The sequence below is a fragment of the Topomyia yanbarensis genome, chromosome 3 (genome assembly GCF_030247195.1).
Source record: "Topomyia yanbarensis strain Yona2022 chromosome 3, ASM3024719v1, whole genome shotgun sequence".
Taxonomy (NCBI): domain Eukaryota; kingdom Metazoa; phylum Arthropoda; class Insecta; order Diptera; family Culicidae; genus Topomyia; species Topomyia yanbarensis.
This window is the reverse complement of record NC_080672.1, coordinates 415,479,529-415,506,630: the sequence shown is the minus strand read 5'-3', so window position 1 is coordinate 415,506,630 and position 27,102 is coordinate 415,479,529. Positions and strand designations below refer to the sequence as shown.

Here is a 27,102-nt window from a genome sequence, read left to right as displayed (position 1 = left end):
TGGTGACAGTCCAGTCAAAGCTAAACCATCTGCAAAGAATGACGCTCATGACGTGGACTGGTGCTTTCACCACGACTCCGACTGCTGCTCTTGAGGCACTTCTAAATATCAAACCATTACACATACACCTCAAACAAGAAGCACTATCATGTGCATACAGACTGCAGGTTACTGGGCTTTGGAACAGTAGCCATGTTGATCTTGCTACCAATCATCCGCGATTGTGGTCACAAATGGTTCCATGGGGTGTAGTCTTGCTCCCAGCGATATTACACTCACTTGTAGTTTTCCTTACAGGACATTCCATGTGAAGATTCCTTCTCAAGAGGAGTGGTTGTCTGGCTTTATGGAAAGACAACAACAAACGCAAGTGGTTTGTTAAACTGACGGTTCTCTGATGGAGGGACGTGCTGGTGTCTACTGTCGTGAAATGAGATTGGAACCATCTCACTCGCTAGGTAGATACTATACTGTATTCCAAGCAGAAATCTTTGCGATTATGTGCGGGGTACAATCGGCCCGTCAGAGTTATAAACTTCTGCTCCGATAGTCAGGCTGCAATCAAGGCCCTTAGCTCAGACAAATCCCGGTCCAAGCTAGTGATCGCGTGCCGAACCCAAAGCGAAGAACTAAGCATTGTCAACACTATCTACCTAGTCTGGGTGCCCGGACATTGCGGTATTACTGGAAATGAATGGGCTGACGAATTGGCCAGGGCAGATTCAGCGATTGACTGAATTGATTGGTCCTGAGTCCGCGCTGCCAATTTCAATAAGTTGGATAAGGGAAAAATACGGTCGTGGGCTTTGTCCGAGCACCGCAATTATTGGAGAAATCTACAAATGTGTCGCCAAACAAAGGCATTTCTAGAACAACCGTGCCCAGTGATTTCGAAAAATTTGTTGCAAAATGTCTTTCAAACGATATATTGAAATTAGTATTCAAATAATATAAACGAATTTTATAGCCATAAAAGAAAACCTGTACCACAACAGGGATATTCCTCTACATTATTTCTTCGCAGACACTGCACCATTTCTTTTCTACCAAAACATTCTGAACGGTAAGCCTCATTTAATTTTATTGGCGAACATAAATGCGCCATCAATATATCCTTTAGGACCATTTTATATCAATATTAAAATTAATGTTAATTTTTCATCTAATTAATTTATTTTAGATTTTTTCTGTTATAAGTTATGTAGTTTTGCTATCTCTTAGTCACCATTTGCCGAGATTGGCCATTTAAATCAATACATGGTAGTCATCTGTCCGTCTCCAATCCGTCAAGAGTAGGATAGTAATCAAAATATGCGATTAACTGAAGCAGTTCCACATGTAATCAATAAAAATTCTACAAATTCCAAAGCCAATCAGAATATTAAACCAATACTTCAGAGAGCACTTTCCGACGACTTACGATAATGTTAACATTAATCTCATACTACTCTAAACAAAACAATATTGTAATAGAATTACTATACTTTCAAAAACCGTTATGTCCGTTATGTTTTGATGTATGCTAACTAATATTTGTGCTGTTTGCTACTACGCCCATACAGTTCTGATTCAGAGTTTTATCGCTTTTAATAGATCGTGCTTCTCTAATAACAATTGATGTTTCCTGGCACTCTTAGGGCCGATTTCTTCACCCTCGCTTAACTTTTAAACCAGGTTCACTAGTACGTTTAAACCTGGCTTAAGCGCTAAGCGAGGGTGAAGAAAACGGCCCTTAGAGTCAAAATTTTAGAAGCTTCTAAAGTGTATAATTGAAACTTGATTTGTTCCGAGAATTTTGATCGCGACAGTTTTGAAGTGTATCCTAACACAAAAAGTGCTCGGTAAGTATGTGTTTGTGTGAGTGTTATAATTTGTAGTGCATGAAATCTCAACACGCACCATCGACCGCCGCATGTTCAAAAACACGCTTCCAGCTTTTGGGCTCGTCGTAAGAATTTTTGCTCCGTAAAACTCGAAGTATTTATTGAAAATCCATCCGATCTATTCCTCGTCGTCAGATCAATCAGCTCAGGGATACAATCGTTCCACAACTAGCACACCGAGGCACCCGCAGGATCCGGCCATCGCCACCAAGCAACCGTTGTTCGTCGCTGTAAGTGCCTTCCCTACGGGACACCATTCGTATAAATCCAAAACTAACAAAACAATCTCCATTCCAGCCGCTGAAGGACATCGCCGTCGTCAGTGGACAGCCGGCACGTTTCGAGTGCATCGTAGCATGCGATGCTACACCATCGATTCGCTGGGCCAAGAACAATGTGCCGATCGACGAGAGCAGCCAGACGCACTACCCGGAGTACAGGAACGGTGTCTGCCGCCTGTCGCTTCCAGTTGCCTACGAGGGTACGGACTGTATTTCCAGTGTGGACCAAATGAAGATTTAAATTTTCACCCCTTTCATTGCAGGTGATGCCGGTAAATACTGCTGCGTGGCCGAGAACCATCTGGGTCAGACGCAGACCGGCGCCGATTTGACCGTCATCAGCAGCAACTGGAGGGCAGCATCTGCTGCGACGGATTACTAAGGGGATGGGACTTTGTTTTAGCAATGCGCAGGAGAGCCTAGAGTAAGAGGCCAGTACTCTGGCTACAGGAGATGTCAAGAATACTCAAATGTTTTAACCAAAGAAGGAGAGAATGGGATTCAATTAACCAATTCGAACAGATAAATTACTCAAAAAGTAGACTAACACAGATGAAGGGAATTAGAAAAAAAGAAATCGACTCATGCATCAGCAAAGGCCAAATTAACTAATCTGAAAAATGCCAAGCAGGGAGAAACGAAAGAAAAGAATAATATGTTTGTTTTTATTATTTTAGTAGTAAGCTTTTTTCCTTAGGTAACCATGCCGATATAAACAGAGAAAAGTATCGTTTTTCGAAAACTACTTTTTCATTTATGTAAAGTGTTGCTTTTACTCGTTGTCTATTTAGTGGTTCTATTATTATTATTTTGCTTATTTGTTTACGAAATGTAAAAAAATACCTAGAATATTTAATTCGATTTGAACATTTCTTGAAACAATGTCTATGAAAAAACAAAATAAAAAATTGTTTTTAATCGATTTTATTTTACAGCAATGGCATTTCAACGCTATTTGTTATTGAAGCTCTTTCAAGCAATCGTTTGGACAAAATATGAAAAAATAAACAAAAAAAAACTAAATTTGCCAACTCTGCGAAAAATACCACAATAAAAAAATCGAAATGAACATTTAAAACCTCTCAACCGAATAAAAAGTAATGTTTAAATAGTTTTGAAGTGAAAATACGGATAAACATGTGAAAATGCTCCATTTTATATGCTAGTTATAATGAACATACACATACACACACACTCATTTTATTTATTCTCCTATCTGTAATCAGCTTGTCCCTCTTCCCGCCCCACTCATTCGACACCGACATTTGGGAATAAAGTGCAGCAGATATTATTTTGTAAACAGATTGATTGAATAAATCGAAACTATTTAAATAAAGTATAGCCACTGAGCGGAATTGAAAGAAACTGTATGGTGAGGGTTGTGTTTTATTTTATGGGACATGATGAGGATTATGGGAAGTAAGTCTTTTTTAATGTTATCGAACTAAGTAACAGATTCACCAGTCAAAAGAACTATTTTTGAGTATAAAAAAACGCTAGCATAGAAACAACAGTACACTAAGGCAAAATGCATAGCGAAATTCATAAGATTCATCTTATGATGACTAGAAAAGTAATAAAACTATGTTTTCATAAGATGAATATGAAAAACATACGACTTGTATGATTACCTTAACATTTTTCAAGTTATTGCATATACCAGTCGTTCGAGCTTCATACGAGCATCTTATGATTCTCATAAACATAAAAGAAATCTATAACATTGTCTTATGATAATTGAAATATGCCTTATGGAACATGAAATCATAGCAAACCGATTTGACCAAATAAATTCCGTTTCATAAGATAATCTTATCATTTACATACGTGCTACTTGTGGCTAAAAATTATACGATATTCCTATGAAATTCGCTGTATTTTTTGCCTGAGTGTATATACAAAGAACAGCAACAATAGAAGAACAACAGAACAGTAGAATATTACAAAAGATGAACTCTAACTATTGCGTCAACATGGGCCACGAGCTCGCATTCCATTTGTTTGGCATTTAACTTGATAATTCAAAAACTTTTTCCGGAATTGATGACTATTCTCATGCTGTCTCAGAAAAGCCCAAACATTTTCCAAAATATTCCTTTAGATAAATATCCCGAAATGTGATTACAGAAATGCACATTTTAGTTTGGTGCTACAATTTATTTATTTTTCAGTTATTTATTTGAAAGGCTTTAACCTAATAGGTAATTCGCCTGGTATGTTGTTCCTGGATAAGCATTCCTCTCGGGTGGAGTCGTTGGTGAAGATCTCTCTGATAAAAAGCGGTAATTTATAATGTTGCCGGAGGTCGTCGAACTCCGAACAATTTACTAGCATATGTTCCACCGGCGTTAGGGTTCCGCATATAGCACAGGTTAGTGGAGAGACCCGGGACAGTCCTGGTTGTTCTCTTCTATAAGTCCGATCTGTCCGTCGGTCGATTGTGCATTTGACCCGCTGCAGATGTACGGTACTTTTCCGCCAATGACACGAAAGCTTCGGTTATCTTTGACTTCAGCTGGTCCAGAATATCAGCGGCCGGGACGAGTCGGATGATACGACGGCGCACAGTGGCTGGAGGCTGGCCAAAACCTCAAAAGTTTATTTTTGAAATATTGATATTTTATATTTTTCCTAAATTTCTCATGTATTGAATGATATATATTCAAAATTTTATGATCATTGGATAAGAACACGATTTTTAACATGAGTTTAAACGTAGCAAAGTCCTGACTTTTTAATGCTTTTCATTTCCGAAACCACCATTGCTCTGTTGACTTCAAATGCATGTTGCTCTTTTGATTTTGGTCCGATTTTAGCAAAACTAGTTTCATTGTGTAGAGGAACGAAAGAACTTGGTTAGTGAATAGAATACATTCGGTAAATTTGCTTGGAACTATGACTTTTTTGTATAAATATGTATGAGGTGGTCAGATCAAAAATACTTTTTTCACCAATGTATTCTGTACAAATTTCGGAATCATTTCGGAACGGTCACATAGTATACATTCTATGGGAAATAACCTCTACTTTTCGAATATCATGGTCTCGTTCTGCGCCTAGGTGCGCAAAAAGGTTTAAGGAGATTTTGAAGCTTTGTTGCTGATATGGAGGCGCATGGTGTTTTGTGTAAAATAGTTAGACAATCTACAGTAAACCAACACGTTATACAATGGATTTAACGTAGTGTTCTTCATTTTTTATGGTATTGATGATATTGGTGAACAGTAACGGAAAATCTATCATGAAAACGGGATCATAGTTATAAGAAAGGTTCAATGACACTGTATGGAAAAATGCATTTAATATTTTACGACTTTTGACGTCAAAAATGAGATCAGCACCTCAAAATTAGCTTAAATTGTGATTTTCAGCCAAATTAGGTAACAATTGAGGTTTTGTCCGACTTTTGTTTGAAGACCCGCCACTGTGCGGCGGGCGTGTCTCCCCTTGTTCGCTAGGTGATCAACCCTTTCATTGTCGTCCATCCTACAGCGACCGGGAAACCAGCAAATTGTCGTGAGTGGGTCATATTCGGTCTCGATAGCCTAGATGAAAGGGTGGGTCTACCGGTCTTTGAGCCATAGCTAGCACAATAGCCGACTCCTCAGCAGAGAACATCGAGCATGGCGCCGGAAGGCGGAGAAAGAGCTCTTCCGATCTTGGAGCCGTCAGTGGATTCCTTTATCTGGTGGCCATCAGTCGGTTGTATTTGGCCGTAGCTTCCATACCGGCGGCGCTGGATCTTTGCTGCAAACTTGTGTTCAGGTTGGGTCCACGATCGTGCAAGACTCAATCGCGAACTCGGTATGAACGGGCGATCGATGGCGGATCCACGTCTGTGTATTCTCGGTAGATCTCGTTGGCAGGAAACAGTCCTTTCCGGATATACGCTCCAAGAATCCTAATGTCCCTCTGGCGATGAGTGCAACCGCCCAAAGAAGGGTGAGAATCCCGGCTTCCACGCAGGTCGCCTCAGCAGAGTGCTGGGAAGCAGGCCAGCAGCATCCCGTGGAATAGAAGGCCTAAATGTTGTTGAAACCTCCCTTATTGCAGGACGTCAGCTCTATCTCGTGCAACGTCCTGAGGTGGACTAGTACTTGGTTATTGTTCAGTGGAGTGAAACGATTACAGGGCCAGCTGAGACTTTGATCCGTCGAAAATGTGGCACAGAAGTGAAGCGACAATTCCACGGTTATCCCCATGCTTTTCGGTTCCTTACGATAGGGAACTACCGTTCGGTCCAGCAGGATTGGCCTCCCTGTTGCAATATGGTTTGTGCTGCAGCAGTGCGTAATTACGCTTTTAGCGGGTGACATGCCGGCGACTGATACCGCCCATCGGCTCACTGCACTTACAGCGGCATGAAGTTTACGACGGATTCGTCCGATGGTCCTTCGAATCGTATTGGTAAACAAAGAGTTCATGGCCATCAGGAATAGTGTGACGACGAGGACCGATCCCTGGGGAACCCCGCTATCCTCCGGAAAGGCGTCGGGTTAGGAGTCTTCGATTGCTACGCGGAAGATACGGTTGATTTGTGAAGTGTTTGGATTAGTATCTAATTGGAAACAATTTGGCATTAGTTTGGATATATAGTCTAACGGACAGCAATGTGGTGTCAGTTACTGACGAGTGGAACACGAAACATTCAAATCCAACTTTCCTAAATTAGGTGCTGTGCCCTCACGCGCCAATTGGTTCATCCAATTTCAATTTTTATCTTCGGCAAAATAAACATAAGTTACATAAGAGTTCTATGTTTCCAATGATCCCCCAGTTGGACATCTGTTATCAGGAGTTTCCAGCATTTCCAGGAACACAAAGAAAACTCATGTGATATTTCTACCAGACAACTTACTGCAGGACTGGTTAGACCAAGGCTGGGAACTGGCAACTTTGTGATATTACGGAACACTTCCCGGTATCGAAGAAACTTCAATTCTCACAGTACGGCATCTTCTCGATGATAGTGTTGATCTAATTTACTCCACAATCATTGCTACAGCTTTAGGAAGGTAGATTGCTTAACTTCTCAGGACCATTTATCTGTCTCACTTGTGTTTCTATGAAACTAAGAAAACGAGTTTGCAATAATTTTCGCTATTTTTTAATATGAAGTCACTGCAGTCGAAATTTTCGTTTCATGCAATGCAACCATGCTTGTCATCCTAGGTTCGAAGAAGTTTGAAGGGGTATGCCCGGCGTGACAATGGACAATATCGTCGTAGAGATGTACCACGTTAAGCATATCTGGAATGCGAACTCTTCGAGCTGCAGAGAAAGAGGCGAAGGGATCACTTAAGTAGCACCGTTGGCTAGTAAGCCGCCGTGAAACCACAAATCAGATTCCAGGAGAAATTCCGCCGCCGGGGAACTCTCAGTCGGAGTTGGGTAGTTTCACCACTGGATATTATCCGAAAAATATCCCGATAAAGCTGGGAGTGATTTAAGAAAGTGGGTATCGGTGTCGGGAGAAATTCCTCTGTCGGAGAATTCTCAGTCGGGGTAGGGTGAATTAACCGCCGGGGCTGAATGACTCGCGAAAACAGTAGGTGGCTTTTTATGTTCAAACAAAAACACACGATAAATTACCTTAGTTCTTGAATAGGACCAATTCTGATAGAAAAATTTTCATAGGAAGGAACACGTTCAGATATAACATTTTGTGCCACATTGTGCAATCTGAATTAATCCCTGCATACTGATCAATATCGACACTGGCCACGTCCGAATGCAGTTCTTCAGGGGGAAAGAAGAAATGTTAGACCAAAAAAGCCTCTGCATCATCATATGTATCCCGGGAAGAAGAAATTTGTTTGCACGCTGACGAAGTCGACATAAATTTGACTTTTACTGTGAGCCGTGTTTACAAACAGTGCTTCACAGTTTAATGGCAGTGTTGGTAAACACGGCTTACAGTAAAAGTCGTTATTTATGTCGACTTCGTCAGAGTGCACAGGCTAATTCTTGTATTATTAACTTAACTTTGCGTTAATTAGAGTAGGTATTGTGATACGTGAGTATGAAGAAACTACAAACTTAGTCAGGGCCGTCTTAAGACCACTCGGGGCCCCTGGACACTACTGAATTCCTCGTGCTTCATGATTCGTTTAAGGTTATTTTCGTAAACAATGCGTTCGGCTATGTGTAACTGCATGAATATTGCAACATCTAATATACAGGGTGTTTGGTTCATGGTTAAGAATCTCTCGGGGGGTGACAGACTGCCATATTTGGAGAAAAAAGTTGTTCTACACATGCCATCAAATCTCAACCGTTACAGAGTTATTAAACTTTTTGTGTAAAAAACTTATTTGTCTTAAAATACCTCTAACTTTAAAAGTACACTTTGTATTTTGAATGTTTCAGTTCCATTCGAAAGGTGAGAAAATTTCCTATTGAATGGTGCTCTCATATCTTTTAAGTAATTAGTTTTAATTACCTTTTAGCTGTAAAGTAGTTAAAAGTTAGTGCTTTTGAGGAGGTTTTTGCTAATTTTCTCGAAATAATGAAGTATGATTATAGCAATATCCATTATTCAAAAGTTGGGTTTTAGGACGATTCATAATTTGTTCTTGGACGTCCTATTTCTATCTCTTCTCATTTCTTTGTAATTTCATTACTATACTTTTCCTGTAACCGACTTGCAAGTGCTTAAAAACTCTAATCTAAAAAATATGCTTTATATCGTTATTTACAAGATTTCATTGGAAAGTTGAGAAAATGTCCTATGAGTGTATGTACAAATATCTTTTAGTTAAGTGTACTAAATGATTTTTTACTAACGAAATAACTCAAAATTTGTGTTTTTTTGGAGAGTTTTTTAATTATTCTAATTATTAATCAATAAATTTATATCGTTACTATTGTTCATTTGATGCCCCTTAATGTTCTCTATAACTTTTTATTAGACACTTTGTCTATATCTTTTCATTTTGCTGCTATTTGATAGTTAACACAGTATGACCTCGCCACAAATGTAGTGGGTTCGACATCGTTATTTTTGCATATGAAACGATGTGATAAAAACGATTTTGGGTCGAAACCAAAAGAGATAATTGAATGGAGTCAAAGAAAGAACTGTAGAACTTGCTGAGATGCATTATTTCCATGATAATAATGGTGATGTTTAATATTTACTATTTTAAGAAAATTAACGAAAATGCTAATAATAGCACTAACTTTAAAATAATTTACTTTTAAAAGAATACTAAATTCACTTAACTGAAAGGTATTAATACATTTTTCACTATAAAATTTTCCTGGCTTTCGAATTAAAAGAAAAAAAAGTACAATAGGTGCCATAATTTTTCAATTAGAGCTGGTACTAGTGAAAATGAGATAAAAATATCCAAGTTGAATAACCCAAAATCATAAAAATAAGAAAAGGTAAGTGTATTATGTCAAAAAACGAATTTAGCAGCTCATCAAGACTAACAATCTGAATTATTAAAATGATGAGATTAACTATTAGGATTTTCAAGAAATGAACGAAACGTTTATTCAAATTGTTTAATTTTCAATAAATTACTTTGAAAAGGCTACTTAAACTCATTAGCTGAAACATGTGAGGGCATCACTCAATGCGAAATTTTCTCACCTTTCGAATGGAACTAAAACATTTAAAATACAAGATATACTTTTAAAGTTAGAGGTATTTTAAGACAAATAAGTTTTTTACACTAAAAGTTCAATAACTCTGTAACGGTTGAGATTTGATGGTATGTGTAGAACAATTTTTTTCTCCAAATATGGCAGTCTATCACCCCCCGAGAGATTCTTAACCATGAACCAAACACCCTGTATATGTCAAAAGATGGGCGAACTATACTAGTTTAGAAAGCTACCGCTGAAGTAAAAAACTTTTTGATACATTAAATACGGACAAAATACGGAAACAATTCATAATTATCTACTTTGATTTTTTTGGTTCATACTATCATCAGATTTATTGGTGACGGCGCTGGTGGTTGAGTGGTAAGCGTGACCGCCACTCATTCCAGTTGGCCTGGGTTCAATTCCAGCCGAAGTCGTTGAGATTTTTCTGAGGTGAAAAAATCTGTGGTCACGTCTTCCTTCGGAAGGGAAGTAAAGCCGTTGGTCCCCGGTCCATGAAATTGGTGGATCGATATCTAGTCCAGGTAGTGGAATCACCTCTCTGACGTCGGTAAAGAAGAAGTATATACAACTTCTATACTCTACTAACAAAAAAATATCCTCCTCCCGTGATACTCGTGGAGTGCGCAGTAGTATATACGGCCTCTAGCAAAAGCAAGTATCGGACTAACAATTCCTTCCCTTTCCTTCCGCGATCTACGTTCGGGCCTGGCCGGCGCCGGTATTGATCAGAAACACTTTAGGATTACCAGGAGTTGCACATTGAAAGATGTTTCGCTAATCCCAAGCATAATTATCTACTGATTCCCTGTGCAACTTCAGCTAGTCCCGATCGATAACGGAGTAGCAGCCAGGGGTGGTCACACAAGCTCAAGCTCAATCTCATACTATCATCAGATTTATTGGACTTTCCTCTCTTAACCGTTATGTGTCCGACGCGGTACCCGGGTACCTTTTTAGGTTTCAATTCATGAAATTCTTATATTTTATCCGTAGCTGTAAATTGAAACTTTGTGACATCTTAGAACTTCACTAAGTCCAGCTTTTGGGTTAATAATATTGTTGATATAGTAAGGGAGAGTTAGGAGGGGCTCCTGATTTTTTTTACTACGTAACAGGCCGACGTGGGTACCCGGGTACCCACAAAACTGAAATGCCAATAACTAAGGTAATTTCCAACCGATTTTGATACTTTTGGGTGTTTTGGATTCAGGAACTCATCCGCTTTTGGACTTGGTAAAAATGAATTAGGTTACTTCATTCGGTTCCCAGGAATCCGGATTTCCGGAAGCAGGTTCCAGTACTGGGATACTATTTGTGAACTTCAATGGAATACTAGCAATATGGGTATCAAAATTCTTGGAATTGCATCAGTAGGCTGTATCTCGTGCTTTTGGAACCATTTGGTGATTTGACGCGGGAACGGAATTCCGGAGCAGATTCCCGTGGGGCCGTGAGTGGCCATTCCATTCCAATTCCATTTTAAATTTGCCATAGGGTCCCGCAACAATAAATAACTGACTTCGGAAACAATTTGAAGAGTTTTGATACTCATATTGCTAGGACATTATTAAAATTTACAAATCATATCCTAGTACTGGAACATTACCTCGTAAAATCCGGATTACCAAGCACCAGATCCATTCATCGGTTTCAATTCTATAAATCAAAACAGTGTATGATATCCACGAAAGTATTGCATCATAAGTCTTTCTCAGAACGAGGCAGACTAACCACAGTTAGTTAACCCTTTCATGCCCAACTTTTTTCTAATGTATGTAAGGTTTCAAAACTATTTTTCGTTGACAATGGTGGGGTCAAGAAACACGAAAAGCCTTTTTTCTTAAAGATAGGTGCTTCCCTCACAGTGCTAGAAGCTGCTCATTTTTTTCCTTCCAATGCTCAATACAATTTTCCTAGAATATTTACAATAGTCCACTTGCGTGGAAAACGTTGCCAAAGACAGTCTAAATTGATAAGTTTTATCAGTTTTCAATAATATTGCAACAAACGAAGATATATGAAAACTTCATTTTCCGTTGTCAAGGTAAACTGTCCCTGGCAGTTCTACAGCTTATCCTTACAAGTGTTAATACTCAAATGAAAGGTAATAGTCATATTTATTAGCCTTACTTGTTTTTGTGAGCTAATCTTACCTCAATCAAAAGTTATAGGGTAATTTCGGGAGAGATGCCGCGTCAGGAGAGATGCCGCACTCTCTATATCTCGTATATGGGGTCACTTTTATACGGTAATGTGATATTGTGAGTTTGTCTTTCGAAGAATTATAACTCTAGAGATGTAAAGTAATCCTTTTTTAATTACTCACGAAAATTTTATTAACGATTTTGTGCGTTCAGTTACATCACGGAATGCCGAAAAATTTTCAGCACCACATTAAAATTTCGTTTTTTTAAATTGTTCGATTTTTTTTTTGGTAAATCATGTATCGGTTGAATAGCTGGGACCTTTTAGAAGGCATTCTGGTCATGAGCACTCAATGGAAGAGGATGCATAGCTAAAATGTATTTTTTTCACATCGGAATGTCATTAAATGATCATTTGCATCAGGTATAGGTTCTTAATAAGGTATATCCACAAACTTACTGACCTAACAGTGACATACAGGATTATGAGTCTATTTATCTATATATTTAAATGGGTGACATGTATCTAAGTATTAGTTACTTCGGTTTATTCTTTAAATTTTCAGGCACTAATTTTCGTAAACGCATTGATTTGTAGTGATGTCAATATTGAGATAAAAGCGAAATTTTGAACGAATTAATGCTTTTTCAAAATGAATCTTTCAAGAAGAAGTTGTATAAATTCATTGGGTGAAACAGCCAAACAGTGTTTTTAAGGAACTGCTACTAACACATAGATATGTATATCGTACAAGCATATTTGATAAATAGTGCCCTGAATTAAGTTACTCCAACTTAACCGTTACACAAGGTTGAGAAAGAAAAACATTTTTAAAATATTGAATAAAAAATGTTTCTGGAAATGGTAATACCCCCTTAAGAAAAGTGAAGGTGTTAGCTGATTTATAGGTGCAATCAAACTTCATGAAACTTAGATGAAGACACTGAATCACAAAAACATCAATGAGAGCCAAAAATACTTTTGTTCACCATTTTTCAGTTTGTGACCAAGGTGCGGCGTCTCACCCGCACTTGCGGCATCTCTCCTGCAATGACCTTTTTTGTAAAATGTTCATGCAAATTTGGTGAATTTTTTTTCAATACAAAAACCATTTCACAGTATTTTCGAAACTTGTCGCAAATGGTAAAAATGATTTCATCAATTATTGAATGGTTTATTTTGATGCAGGATCGATTTTTAAAAATGTGCGGCATCTCTCCCCAAATTACCCTAGCTGTTTAAAACGTTGTTGTCCACAAACAACATGGACATGAATGGGTTAAAATAGAGTTTAACGTGTAATGTTCGTATTCTGCAAATTTGGTGAAATATTTTTGTAGAGTTTAACAAATATGGTGAGTTTTCTTTCCATGAGTTAACTCAACCAGAAAAGTTAGCTCGAACATCGCATGAATTCTAAATGATCCCTTCGCAAACTTAGAATCGACTCGGGGCAGCGAATGCCACAGTTTCGAGAGTGACTGATATTTATCGCCACAGATAGATGTATTATCGTTGAAAAATTCTATCAAACAATAATTTGAAATAGGTCAGGATTTTTTGGTCGGGCAAGCAATCTGTAGTTGCGGCAAATTTTGTGGACAATCTTCGGTTGAAAAGCTAAAAAATATGCAATATACTAGAAGTACACATGATATAAACTAGATCTATATCACTCAGTTTAATGCGTTTTACTTTCGTTTGACCATGCATTATAATAGAGCTGATATAACACTATAGAAATCTACGAAAACCAACAAACAATATGCCAATAAAATTCGATGTCTTTAAACGAATCCATAGATTTTTATTGATCTCTATCTATGAACTAAGGAGCTTACAAAAGTGTTCTTAACATATTGAACGTGGGCAGTACCACGTTTCTGATGTGATGAAACTGAATATAGTGTGGCTTCAGAAAACCATACTTTGTTTTTCAATAAACAATAACCCTTCGCGAACAGAACGCTTTGAAATCAATCAATACTGTGTTAGCGTATCTCTTTGAGATGATTTAGAATCAGAATGATTCTTTTTCGAGCGTCGCATATCTTGCTACCGGATAAGGAATAACGATACTTCGAGTATATCTCGTCGTGACTCATAGTTTATCTTTGCGTTTAATATTAATCTCGTTACCAGAAATTCAACTCAAGAATATTCTACTTTTGATCGGTATATTAATCCAAGAATGCTCATCGAAATATTTTTTAGAAGCAATTAAAAATTGGGTCGCTCTTTTCATTTGAAGTTTTCATGGCGCCGGTAGTGCACACAGTCAGTATTATGTTATGCGCCTATCCTCATCGCGGGGGCCCTAGAATCTCGGAGCCCCTAGCCCGGGCCCGTTGGGCCCATGTGTAAAGACGGTACTGAACTTAGTTCAGTTTCACACAAAAAAAACTCCTTGGCTAGATAGCCGATTGTCGAGCTGGATGTGCATCCAACCGAGTTGGATCTGACCAAAATTACGAGTTCGCTTTATTATTCGATTTTGGATTATATACCCATTTGCGAGTTCTAGTGCTACTTTACAATTACACTCAGGTTTTTTTTACGCGGGGGATACGAGTCGCGTAAATGAAAACCGCGTAAATGAAAACCGCGTAAATTTCAAAATCCGCGTAAATGAAAACCGCGTAAATTTCAAAATCCGCGTAAATGAAAACCGCGTAAATTTCAAAATCCGCGTAAATGAAAACCGCGTAAATTTCAAAATCCGCCTAAATGAAGACCACTTAAATTTAAGAATCCGCGATAAAGGGAACCTCATTGATGGGTACCGCGTAAATTCCAAAATCCGCGTAAATGAAAACCGTGTAAATTTCAAAATCCGCGTAAAAAAACCGCATAAAAAAATACCGCGCAAAAAAAACTGCGTAAAAAAAACTTGAGTGTATTCCATATGTGTTCCTCTTATCCTGCGCGTCGCTTGAACCAAACCAAGTGTCGGGAAGCAGCAAGGCGGCAAAAAATTTACTAACGTCTGTAAAGTGTAAGTGCATAATGGTGAGTACAGGCATGTGGTGTCTTATGCCTACGTTTGTGTTTCGCTCCGGGTGTTGACTTGTTTCGGTAGGTTAGTTAGTTTTGTTTTATATTGATCGCTTTGCTAGCTATGTAAGGCAGTGTATGCTGCAGTAAATTAATTTGTTTATTCAAATTTTAGTTTCTCTGGTAACTGTGTAGAAAAGTGTACACTACATAATAATTGCTCTGGGTAACCGCTTGCCGAGAATATAGTAGATGTCATTTCAGATATTAATATGATTTGCAAAATAAGCAACTTGAACTCCGAATAGCTAAGAGAGTATTGCTTACAGTTTTTTTAATCGAATATCGTTCAAATCTCTATCTCACGACGTATTTCGGTTATTTTATCCAATAAAGCCTATTACTAAGCCACATCTATTTGTGTGTGATTCTGTCTTTGGTAAATCAGGAACCATGTTATGGTGCAACTTCGAACTTCGATGCCTCTATAGTTTGTGCATCCTCCAGTAAAAAAAAATTACTTTGCAAGCTTCAAAAAATGAGTGAATTTCAAAGAAGTTCTAAAAGTTCAAAAGAATTCCTACTAAATTTACAGAAGTTTGGTGTAGCTTAGTTTAGCTTAGTTTAGTTTAGCTAACTTTATCAACTATTCCTTCAAATCTATCAAGTATCAAGTTTTATGGGCGCTCTGCGAGTTTCAAGAAAATTCTACCAATTTGAAAAGCTACTTAACACATCAGACAATTTGTACGAAACTATGATTACAGGGTAGTTCAACAAATTTCAGATTTTTTTGTTTATTCTACCTATTCTACCTTTTCCTCTCGCACAAAGCTACAAATCGTTCCGCAATAGCTATACTAGTGAAACATACAAAAAATTTGCCTATTGCTTTGTTCTCTATTCAGTGCCAAACAGTATTGTATTATTGTCTTTGGATGCACTGTACAACGACCCATCCGCAAGAAAAACAAAAATACCCGCATTACAGGAATCTCAATTTTAATGGACGTCTTAGATCAACAATACATAAGTCTAAACAATTATTGAAGGGGAAAATGAAGCTCAATCTTGAAGACCTACATACAGCTACACCACGTTAGAAACTTTGTATGAATAACGTTTAGAAGTTTGGTGCAGGCAGAAAACTTCATTGCAAAGAACAACATGCAATACGGCGTAGAGTATGACAACATTAAAATCAGGAACCCTGTGAACATGGATGGCAATAATATTGAAGTACGCCTACACGACTTAACACCACGCACTAGACCAGAACACATTAAAAGACTTTTGTCGATACGCGGAGCGGTGGAATCCGTCACAAAAGATACTGGTAGAAGCTTTTTTACTGGCATTCCCACACCAATCGTGTAGTAAAAATGCGGTTGACCAAACCTACTCCTTCCTATCTGACTTTGGAAGTCAAAAGAAAGGGAAGACATTAAGCAAATAACGCTGTGCACCTATTCCTACAAGAAGATGCATTTTAAGATATTTCTAAGAAGAAAAGATAGAAAAGTGATCTTATTCGCAATGAACAGGTGACATGATTCGCGCCAAACCACCTAAATTCGCGGTTGCGGCATGGGGCGATTGAGAACATAAGTTAGTGCAACATTTGCCAATAAAAAAGTGACGTCATGACAGTAAAAACATTTAACAGCGGGTTTACTCCACATGGTTGATAACTCCCCACGGTCCCCTACTCTGTACAAAACATATTTTAACAGTTATAGTATTGCGATATATTTTAACTTTACTAAAACGATCGTTTAAATTCCGTTTTAATCCAATCAAATAAAGCTATAACTTATGACAAAATCGACGCTATTGAAAACCTATATCCAGGGATTTTTTTTCCCGATTCAGCTAAAGCATCTTAAACAAAATGTTCCAATTCATATTACCTTCTTTCGAGAGAGAGAGAGCTTGGTAAAGATAGTATACTGCATTTCGCACAGATGTCGCTGAATTAAAGCACCAATTTTTCCCCTCTATTGCGCATGTGCAAGATGCTCTGTTTTGATATATCTGTGATTCATTTTTGAGTATGAAATAGTTTCGCTCACGCCAGAAATTAATTTTATAACATGTTCGTTTCTTTGTCTGAGTCAGAGTAGATTTGTGATAACATACACAAATTCAAAGTGCGAAATTGCATTGTTTCAAACAAGCTAAACCACCTGCTCGGATTCTTCATCACATTGACCGAATGAATTTCGCTCATAAAAATCATTAAGATAGTAACTCGTTCAAATCATTGGCAATATAAAAGAATTTTATATTGTTGATTACAATATTGACGTCGGGTAGCATTTAACATAAAATAGATACACTTTGAAATGAACCGAGGAGTCATTGGAATTTCATTTCCCAAAAATACAGGCAACAATTCATCTCGACGACTTCACGTACAACAAACATAATATCACTTTTACCAATCTACTCAGCTCGCCGAATGAAGCCTTTTTCTCTTTGATAGAAAACTTCTCCATTGCGACCACTACTGTGTGAGCCTTTGATTACTATACATAGTACTAATTACCCAAATAATTTGTAGTCAGAAACGATAGTTGTTTGTTTCTTCATGTGCGTCGTTCCTGTCAGGTACTGAATTATTAATGTAGTTGACTATCTGTTTGGAGCAGGTACCCCACAAGTAACAATTTAAGGTTTTATAGCGGGCTACAAATGACATTCATTGCTAGGTACCACAAGATACCTTCAGAAGTATCGCTGGCTTTGGAGAAATAATGCGGCATAAAATGTCCCGAACTCTTGTGCTTGTAGTCACAATGTCGCTAAACATCTTAAATTATTCCATTTTTTGCCGGTGATACTTAGCACGACAATATTCTGTTAGTAGTTCTATGATAATAAGTAAGTTCCATTGTTTTATACGAAAAGAGCCTACTGCGTAACGCGGATGATTGAGCGGTTGGCCATCCACATTGACAGTTCTAGTTTGATGATACAGATAAATGGTATGTCTTGAAATGGTTTCGGTCCAACTGATGTTTAGTTATTAAGTATTCTTTTCTGACTAGGTTCCAGGAATATTCCTGCCCAAACAAGTTTACACTTACATTTCGGTGACCCGATTTAATGCTGTTTGACTGTCTGAAAAGATTGCGATTTTTGTTTGTCTGCAATTTCATTTCTCGCTTGTTTTTTGAGTATTTGAATATTTCATGCTTCTGCTTGTAAAATTGTGGGCCAGTTTCTTATTTATATAACTATTTTAATTATTGGTCTGGAACCAGACATTTTGAATTAATAGTAGAGAATAATATTGTACCTGATAGTATAGGACCAGTATCCACTATTTGAACATCGAATGTCGAAGTTGGATTTTGCCAAATTCTCATGAGATCAAAGACTACACAGATCATTGAAAAGGCCATAAAAATGGTCCTTGTCAAATTTGACAACCATCACATAACCAAAAATACACCAAATATGGTTTTTGTATGGGATCTACCAGACCATGGTGATGGAATTTTCATGGGTTGATCTCATTTCAAACACCCATGCCAAATATCATGAACATGAAGGTAGTATGGGTTTTTTACCGGGATACTGAACTGCAACAAATTCTGGGACGGAAACGGAAGAAGGATCATTAAGCTTGTATGACGCGAATATACTGTTGTTGAAGCTACCGCAGCCAGTGATCCGTCAGTGAAAAACATTTTCTCGCAGTCAACGTCTTCCTCCGTACCTAAACATCAATTCCAATTCAATCGGATTTCCTTGGTAGATTTACACTTGCGAAAAATACCTCCCAACCGATAAACATCGTCTATTTCCACCAAATCACCGGCAACCATAAATAAATTAATTTAATATTTTATCAACATCACCTAACGCCCGCCTGCCAGTCTGTCGGGCCGTCATCCGTGCACATAATTCGCACCCCCTCAAATCCAACTAATGCGAAGGTGCGAAAATCCCCCGCCCACCGACAGGTGCTATTAATTTTCAACACACATTTTTTGCCGCCACCGAACGACCCACATGTGCATGGCTCTGTTGGAAAAGTGGCAGTTATTTTCCTACTCTATCTCGAATATAAATCCGACTTTTAGTTATCGCCTACTGTGATTGCCACTCCTAACTATGAATGACGCTAGTGGGCTAGATTCGGTTGTGGGCTGTTGAAGTTATAGCCGAGTAATGTAGAGTTTTTTTTCGGAGGAAAGCTCATTATGAACTGAAAACAAGTGTAAGTCTAGCCTTACCACATAAAAGTACAAGTTGTAAGTAATATGTTTTTGCAGCGTGAACAAAAGTAAAAATAAAACATGAATTAATGCATCTTACTCAGGTTTTCCCTTTCCTGATGCTAGCGTAAGCAATGTAAACAATATGTTTCTGTCTTGAATCAAATCTATTTTTAAGCGGTGTGAAGGTGAAAATGCTTTCATCAGCACGAGTCAACATTTTATTACGGATACAAATGGCGGCATCATAAAATTGACTCACCAGCAAGCGTAAAAATATTCCCAAACAACCTTTTGTGAATGACAAACGATGAAATCGTCGGGATAACGTTGGAAAGCATTTTCATCCGAACCTGTGACTTAGGCGGTGACTCAGTTTGACAGCTTTGAGTGAAAGATCTAGCACATTGTTCCCAAAATGACCTGTCTAGGCTGGTTGCTTAATTTTTTTTTTGTTCTTTTCTCAAACTCACAGCCGACTACGATTTCCCGCACGTTAAGGTTTATGGAAACCAACTGTTCGAGTTTCGCACTTGCATCTAAATAAACAAATGCTGGAATCCAGCCATTGGTGTTTGATCGAAATTTAGATCTGCGCGCTATTTTTAAACTGTTTCGAAATTTTCATTAGGATTAGTCATCCGTTTCGGGCAACGTTGCCCGGTAGCTGCATGGAACGAGATGCGCTTCATTGGATACATCGTTTCGTGGTGCTATTTTTGGGAATCCAAACCAACACGCAACAGTTCTGGTCCATTTCTTTTTCGCAAACCGTTTTTCCCCTCAATTAACAGCGAATTTCCGCGCTTCCACTTACGACAAGGATCGCCACTTTTGGTTTTAACGACGTCATTTGGCATTGTTTGGCGGGTAATTAAAGTTCCATTTCGACCCGCATTGAAACGGTATGTGGGTTTCTGGATGCAACACGAATTGTTGATTAATTTTTATTCGATTCCCGCATGCATTTTTGTGTTAAATGTTTCATTCATCGTTCGCTAGTCGAATGAGGAGCATGTGGATGCACGGTCAAATGGTGCAACAAGAAGAATGCGATCAGAATTTTTTACATTGTTGCGCACATTATTTTTGTTCCTTATTCTGCATTATGACGGATCGCTTTTTACAAAATCAAGCGGGTGTCAGATTCGATCTAAATTACATTCGTAATGCAACAATTATTATAACTTTCTAAATATTTTAGGTTGTAATATTTCAAGTATGAAGACCAGGAATAATTATTCTAAAAGCAGGAATATTTAATGTGGCCTTTACAAGAAAGTTTAGTGGAGGAAATGTTCCTCCTATTTATATAACTTCTAGGCACTCCAGTAGATGTGGGTCATCAGCATCGCCCTCGTTAGGAGACAAAAGATATCATCCAAGGTGGTGGCTTTCTTAATTTCAATGAAAAAAACGCTTGGAACGGCCGACAAGGAAACGTTTGTGTTTTCCTGCGTAATTTGTACGCAAGGCATGTTGATATATCATGCAGATTCATTACACAAAAGGAACCTTTCACTTTCCGCAGCGGGACTTTGTGCTATACTGGGTGGTTGTGTGCTTCAATCGTTTGCAATTAGTGCAATTCATAATCCGCTGTACAAACAAACGGACATGCAGACGAACCTTATGCGAGAGGATGTAGTTAGGTAAAGCAGTATTAGCGAAGGTTACCCAACGAGAATTGATTTTGGGGTTTGTTTTCTTTCCATCCCGCGTGACTAATACTGAATGTAACCACTTGCAATAAAAATCTCTTAAAGAGCCAACCCCGTACTTCACCAGCTCCTCGCATCTCAAACTCTCATCGTTGAGAACACCTTCAATCCCTACCCTTAGAGCAGGTATGTACACATTATAATTCCGCTTAAAGTGCTCACAGCAAGCAGTATGCATAAGCCTCCTTCGAATTGGCTTTCGAAACGCAGTCTTTGTCCGAGCGGATCTTTGAAATTTGTTTGTGAGGTATTTAGTGTTGAAAAAGAATATTTCGCTGTGATATACGAACGAAAGATTCTTTGTATTTAAACAATTTGTCATTCACAGAACGGCACTTGACAGTTAGAACTGTCACACGGAACGTGCTATAAAAAGCTCTAAGACGTCATCTGACAGATGACTATAGGCAGAGAGTATAACAGGGTACGCCAGTCAATAAGGGACTATGATAAAAAGTGCATGAAATATCAATCGATATCGATCTATGTTAGCATTATATAACTTGACGAACAAGAACCAAATAAAGTTAGCTCACTACCTACAGAATTCCTTCGTATTTACTAACGGTATTATCAACATTTAGAAATCTATAAAAGATTTAGCGATTAAATCTTAGGCCAAAAGACCTTAGAGAGTTCTGTAAATGTAGTAAATGAAGTAGAAAGATTAAAAAAATCCCCCATCTCCAATTATGGGATTCTATCGAGAAAACTGATACCAAGTGTCTATTATCGCACGACGCACATAGAATAAAACACATCCGAACAGTCCAAAAGCTACAGTACGAATGTCAGCGACGAGTTAGTACGTGTGAGGAAAAAATCATTCGTTTTACTTCACATGCCTTTGCCGTTCGGAAAATAAACAATGAAGTTGATTGTACAGTAGGGTGGGCCGAAAAACACGCAAATCGAAAAATACAAACTGCTTAAGCAGTTTTGGACGTGGATCTATAAAATAACAGCCAAAATTTGGTGGTTAAGGTCTCACCCCCTCTGTTTAAAAAACTTACTACATTTAAAGCCTCAAAAAATAAATATTTTATATTCATTTAATGGTCTTTATAGAGACTAATGAAGCGCTGTGTGTACTGGAGCAAATTTTAAAAATGGACATTATATATTCATACAATTAGAATAGCAGAAGGTCGTTTGGGTTGGGACCATTTTTAGCTTTTGTCCAGTATCTGTGTTTGTATTCGAAAAATGTTGACATATTATCTGAAAGTTTAAACAGTCATAAAAATTTCTAAGCTATATTTCTCCTAAGTGGAGAAAAATTGTAGTGAAAACTATTTTTCTCCATTAAGGAGAAAATTGTTTAAACCCATATTTTCGCGTGAAGAATACACAATCTACAACAAAAAAACCTTTAGCTAAATTTTTTATAGAATTTGCGTTTCGACTTCGTCGCATCAAAATCCGACATCAACATGGTGCAGGACTAAGTTAACGTCGGATTAACGATAGCTCCAAAAACGAAAACACTATTTGTGTTTCTGAGCAAACCGCTAGTCCTGCGTGCAGTCTTTCGTAGATGGTATCTTCCAATGCGCCCATTATCGCTGCAAGAAGGGTCTTTTTCGCAGAAAAAACCATTTCTGCAGGAGTATTTTGCATAATTTATTATATGTATTAAATTAATCTATGTTAATTGGCGATTCGTATTTAACAGTTTACACGACGTCACCCGCGTTACTGGTTGGCACGGTTGAACGGTTATATCGTAGGGTGTTAATCAAGATTCTCTTACGCGTTCTTGATGTCAAATCATTAGCTAGTGCGGTATGCGCACCAGTAGAGATGCTTCGACATCTCCAATGGATTTCATGTATTTTCATGAAGGAATCTGGATCATGCAACGGCGTAGCCCGGGGACAATCTGACAGAAAGTGCATGTTTCATATATGTACCACTGATTTGATAGTGGCGTTAGTGTACCAATGCCATATGAGTGCTACCGTTGATAGATTGTCTCTACTACCCGTAAATTTCTACTCGCTTGAACCAATATTTTCCGACAAATTGATTTTGGCTTGGTTTATTGATGATTATCATGAAAAATAAATCGCACAGAGATTTTAGACGCGACACACTTATTGTTGAATGCTCTTTTATGAGTACTCGTTAAAAAATAAAACAATTCGGACAGTTTGCGAATCAATACATCGATACATTCTATTCGGACCTACTTAAGCAAATGGATTTAGACGGATAGATGTGAAAAAAATCAAAGGTCAAAGGTCCTAATTGTTAGTTTGAAACCTTAGCTACATTTTGGTGCCATAAAAAGTTTATTTGTACTACTCAATGGCAGCGCTAAGCGACGACTTGCAAACCTCTACGTTTTTCCATTCTTTTACAATGTAGGGGTAATTTGGACCTTCCTACGGAGCAATTCAGACCGTCATTTTTATTTAATTTGTATATAATGGAATTATGTTTACCTATGAAATAATTACTCCTTGAGAAGCAAAAAAATTAATGTATTGCTTTACAAAAACTTAATCTGGTTTGTCACAGCTGTCGATTGGCGGCCCATGTACTTTCTTTGCTGTGGAGTGTGCAATGGTGTGCGCAACCGCAAGCCGCTGAACGGTGGTTGATGGAATAGGGGGTCCAAATAGCCCCGTATGCTCATTGCGCACAAAAGTGGCGAGCGTCTCGAAAATATCTGTGTTTTCAACCAAAAAAAATCATTCTTTAAAATAGGAGCCTCAAACTTTCCAAAACACTTTTTTCAACACGGTTTTTTTCCATTATGACGATTTTTGTTTTGAGAATGACAAAAAACGTATCTCCTTTCTACAAATAATGAAGAATCAAATTCAGCTCCCAAAATTAATGTTTCAGAATAGCGGTTCCACGAATATGTACGATAGTCAAAAAGTTTCGCTAATTTCTGAGAAATCGAAGGGGTCCGAATTACCCCCACTATTCAAATAGCCCCGGGTCCCCCTACATAATTAAAAAATAGAATATTTGAGCATCAGAAGATATAACGAATTCTAGCGATTCAAAGGTGGTAAAATTTAGTACGGTTATATGTGACATCCATTCATATAACGAAGTAAAGTTAAATACTATAAAAAGAGACTGGGTGTTGTGTGTAGACATAAACAGTGTCAAGAAATGGTTGGGTGTGATCTGTTCAAAGCCCGAAACCGACAACATTGAGCTAATGCTAATTATTCTAATTAAATATTATATATTTCTGTTTCAACTGGGGCCGGATCCAGAATAAAATTTCCTAGTGGGTTTACACATTACGTAATACGCTATAATCGCGTTCATTAAAAACCAGTGAAATATTTAGTTAAAATTGAAACTAGTTTAAAATTTCTAAACAAGTTGAAAATTTTCGGCCGGTTCCGACTCGCCTGGACCCTACTCATGGGTCCGCCTCTGGTTTCAAGTATTTCAGTGTCGACACACATCATCTCAAGTTCGTGGCTGTCGATCCATTATATGTATGTGAAAATTCAATATACATTTCCACCAATTTGTTGAACGTAACCAGCCATGGAATCGTATACTTAGTTGCATTTCGGCTTCGCCTCATCAGAAACCGACACTAACTTATTGTCGGAATAGATTAGCGCCGGCTTAACGTAAATCTCTTAAAACTTAAACACACTTTGTGTTTCAATCGAACGACTGATCAAACGTGATGTCCCGTTCGAGCAGAAGTTCTATTTATGCCGATGAGACACACAGTGAAGCCGAAACTTGTCTTGGCTTAGCAGGCCTATGCGAAAGCACTACGCTATATTTCACCCTAAGGAGGAAAATTTGGTAAAAACCAAAATTTCTCACTAGGGTGAAAATTTGTTGGTAAAAACCAGTCTTTGTACAGGAGGGCACAAATCCTTATTTCATACTTCATACTTTATACTCATCATTTGCGTCAAGCCGGCGCTAATCTATTCCGACAATAAGTTAGTGTCGGTTTCTGATGAGGCGAAGCCGAAACGCAACTAAGTATGAAATAAGGATTTATGCCCTCCTGTACAAAGACTGGTTTTTACCAACAAATTTTCACCCTGGTGAGAAATTTTGGTTTTTACCAAATTTTCCTCCTTAGGGTGAAATATAGCGTAGTGCATGGAATCGTAGTTTGGACAAATGAGAGAGGCACAATCGCACCACTAGGTTGATTAAAACAGGTTTCATGATATTGAATTTTCTAAAAAAACCCTATTTTTGGCGAAAAATTCACATAACTTTTCAACGCTAATAGTTAAAGATGTAGTGTCATGCAACAAATTACTCGCTATAAAACAAGCTTAAAGTTGCCTGAATATTACTTTAGTTTAAAAATCAATACCGCAAAAGTTCTCTGAATAAGGCGGTGATCAGCTATTTTCGTCCGCGTCCGTTATCTCTTGTTTTTATAAAATGATTCATCAGCATTGCTATCTTGGAAAATGAGCCACAATGGTTAATTTTATCCGATCTTGTTTTAATGCAAATGATTAAGCAGTGTTCATTTCGTTATATTCTTAATTGCATATATTGCCGTATACAATTTTAAATGTGCTTTGATTTGATGAAATTGTAAGGAAACACGTATCCGCCGGTTGATGTCAATTGAGCTGACATTTCTTTAGACTGAGCAAACTTTGTTTGTTTAGTGTTTATATGACCAACTAGGAAACTAATCCACTAGTTATTAAATGCGCGTGGGGAATACGCATTGTCTTGTCTGAGTGAATGATGACTTTTTTAATTATGTATGAGGGTTGAGAATTAACAATTTGAAAGAAGAATTCAAAACCAGTTACAAATTTTCGACTTTCATGTCAGCACGAAGAACAAATATTTTCTTGTCATATTCATTGGTTCATTGGTTCAATTAAATCGTCAATAAATTATATTTATTGTTCTTATTATATTGAATACTTGCATTTGCTTTAGTACACCTACTAGCACTATATATTTTCGTGAGTGCCGATCAACGACGGAACAGATGTTTAGCCTGCAGATGCATTGCGTTGCGTTGCGAAGCACGGTGCTATTCGCAGATTGTATACTAACGATTATCATGTTGCCTAAAGATAGTTCAACTCATCTTGCTTGTGAGATAAATGATCGGGAATGAACTTTATCTCTTTTGAGTTCAGTAAACCAATAGCATGAGAATCATTATTGCCGGCCACGACCATTTTCACCGATACTTAGGATAAGGTAGGAAATGTTGATGTAATACCTACTTAGAGAAGGCCCCCGACTCAGCGACGCTTCCATAGGTATTACGGAGTTGGATTGAAGGACAGATATAGGTCTAGGATTCACCTCAAGCAGGCAATGCGACCACGAAATGAATGTTTTTATGCGGTGGGTTGGTTAGTCTTCGAGTATACGAATGCTCAAAGCAAAAAGACATTTATTTATGTTTTTCTTGTGTTTAAACCCTGGATAGCCGGCCATCGAGAGTAATTATCTTTTTCCCTAAACTACAGCAATTTGAACTCCAAACAGCCGGCCGTAGGAGTATTGCTAAAACTGTGAGTTAATCATATATCTATACTCGATATTCGGTACGATCGCGCGTGATTGGAGAAAGACTAAGTAAAGTGGGAAATGATCGAGAAGCAATATCAAGAATAAACAATTTGTGACATTTTAGAGTGAAGCGTGTGAGTGAATGAAAACAACGTCTATATAAGTACGATTTTTGCCGGAGACAACACTGATTGACGTTTATTATGATGTTTCCGTACCCGAATATATCGGCAAATTCACATTTCTGAAATTTTATGATAGACGCGCCGAAAAGCAAAATAAATGGCGATCTTGCAAGCTAACTACGCGCGGCGTTCGGTTTCCGAAGTCAAAGGAGAAAGATAAACATAAACATATTGCCACGACATGGATTAAAATCTTATTCTGGGGCGCTCAGCATCATCCCATCGCTTGCTTGAAAATTCTATGAATCAAGTTACAATTTGTGAGAAAAAAACTAAATAAACATTTATTTAAAAAAAAACTGGAAAACTGGCTCAAATTTCAAAAAACTGGAAGATTTTTCCGATTGTCTGTTTGACTGGATGTTGTAAAAAAAACTGGAAGAATCCAGTTTAAACTGGAAGGTTGGCATCGCAGGGTATCACTGGTTCCCAGATTCAAATTTTTGTAAACGATCACCAATGCGGTGACACTATTATATACTCGCGTATATTCACCAAAAGTAAAGGCCCAAATTATGCAAGACAATACAAAAATTTAAGTA

At 37.8% G+C, this 27,102-nt stretch overlaps 1 protein-coding gene across 8 annotated transcripts in view; it reads left to right on the top strand.

Annotated features, from left to right (window-relative positions):
- LOC131690174 (titin) overlaps positions 1–3,534 on the top strand; it is a 413,707-nt gene extending 410,173 nt beyond the window's left edge. For all 8 annotated transcript variants that reach the window (XM_058975744.1, XM_058975739.1, XM_058975746.1 and 5 more), the window contains 3 exons: positions 2,019–2,113; positions 2,181–2,364; positions 2,428–3,534. In XM_058975744.1, coding sequence (XP_058831727.1) covers positions 2,019–2,113; positions 2,181–2,364; positions 2,428–2,546 — 398 coding nt within the window. In that variant the 3' untranslated portion in view covers positions 2,547–3,534. The remainder of the gene's footprint in view (positions 1–2,018; positions 2,114–2,180; positions 2,365–2,427) is intronic.
- Positions 3,535–27,102: the final 23,568 nt, after the last annotated feature.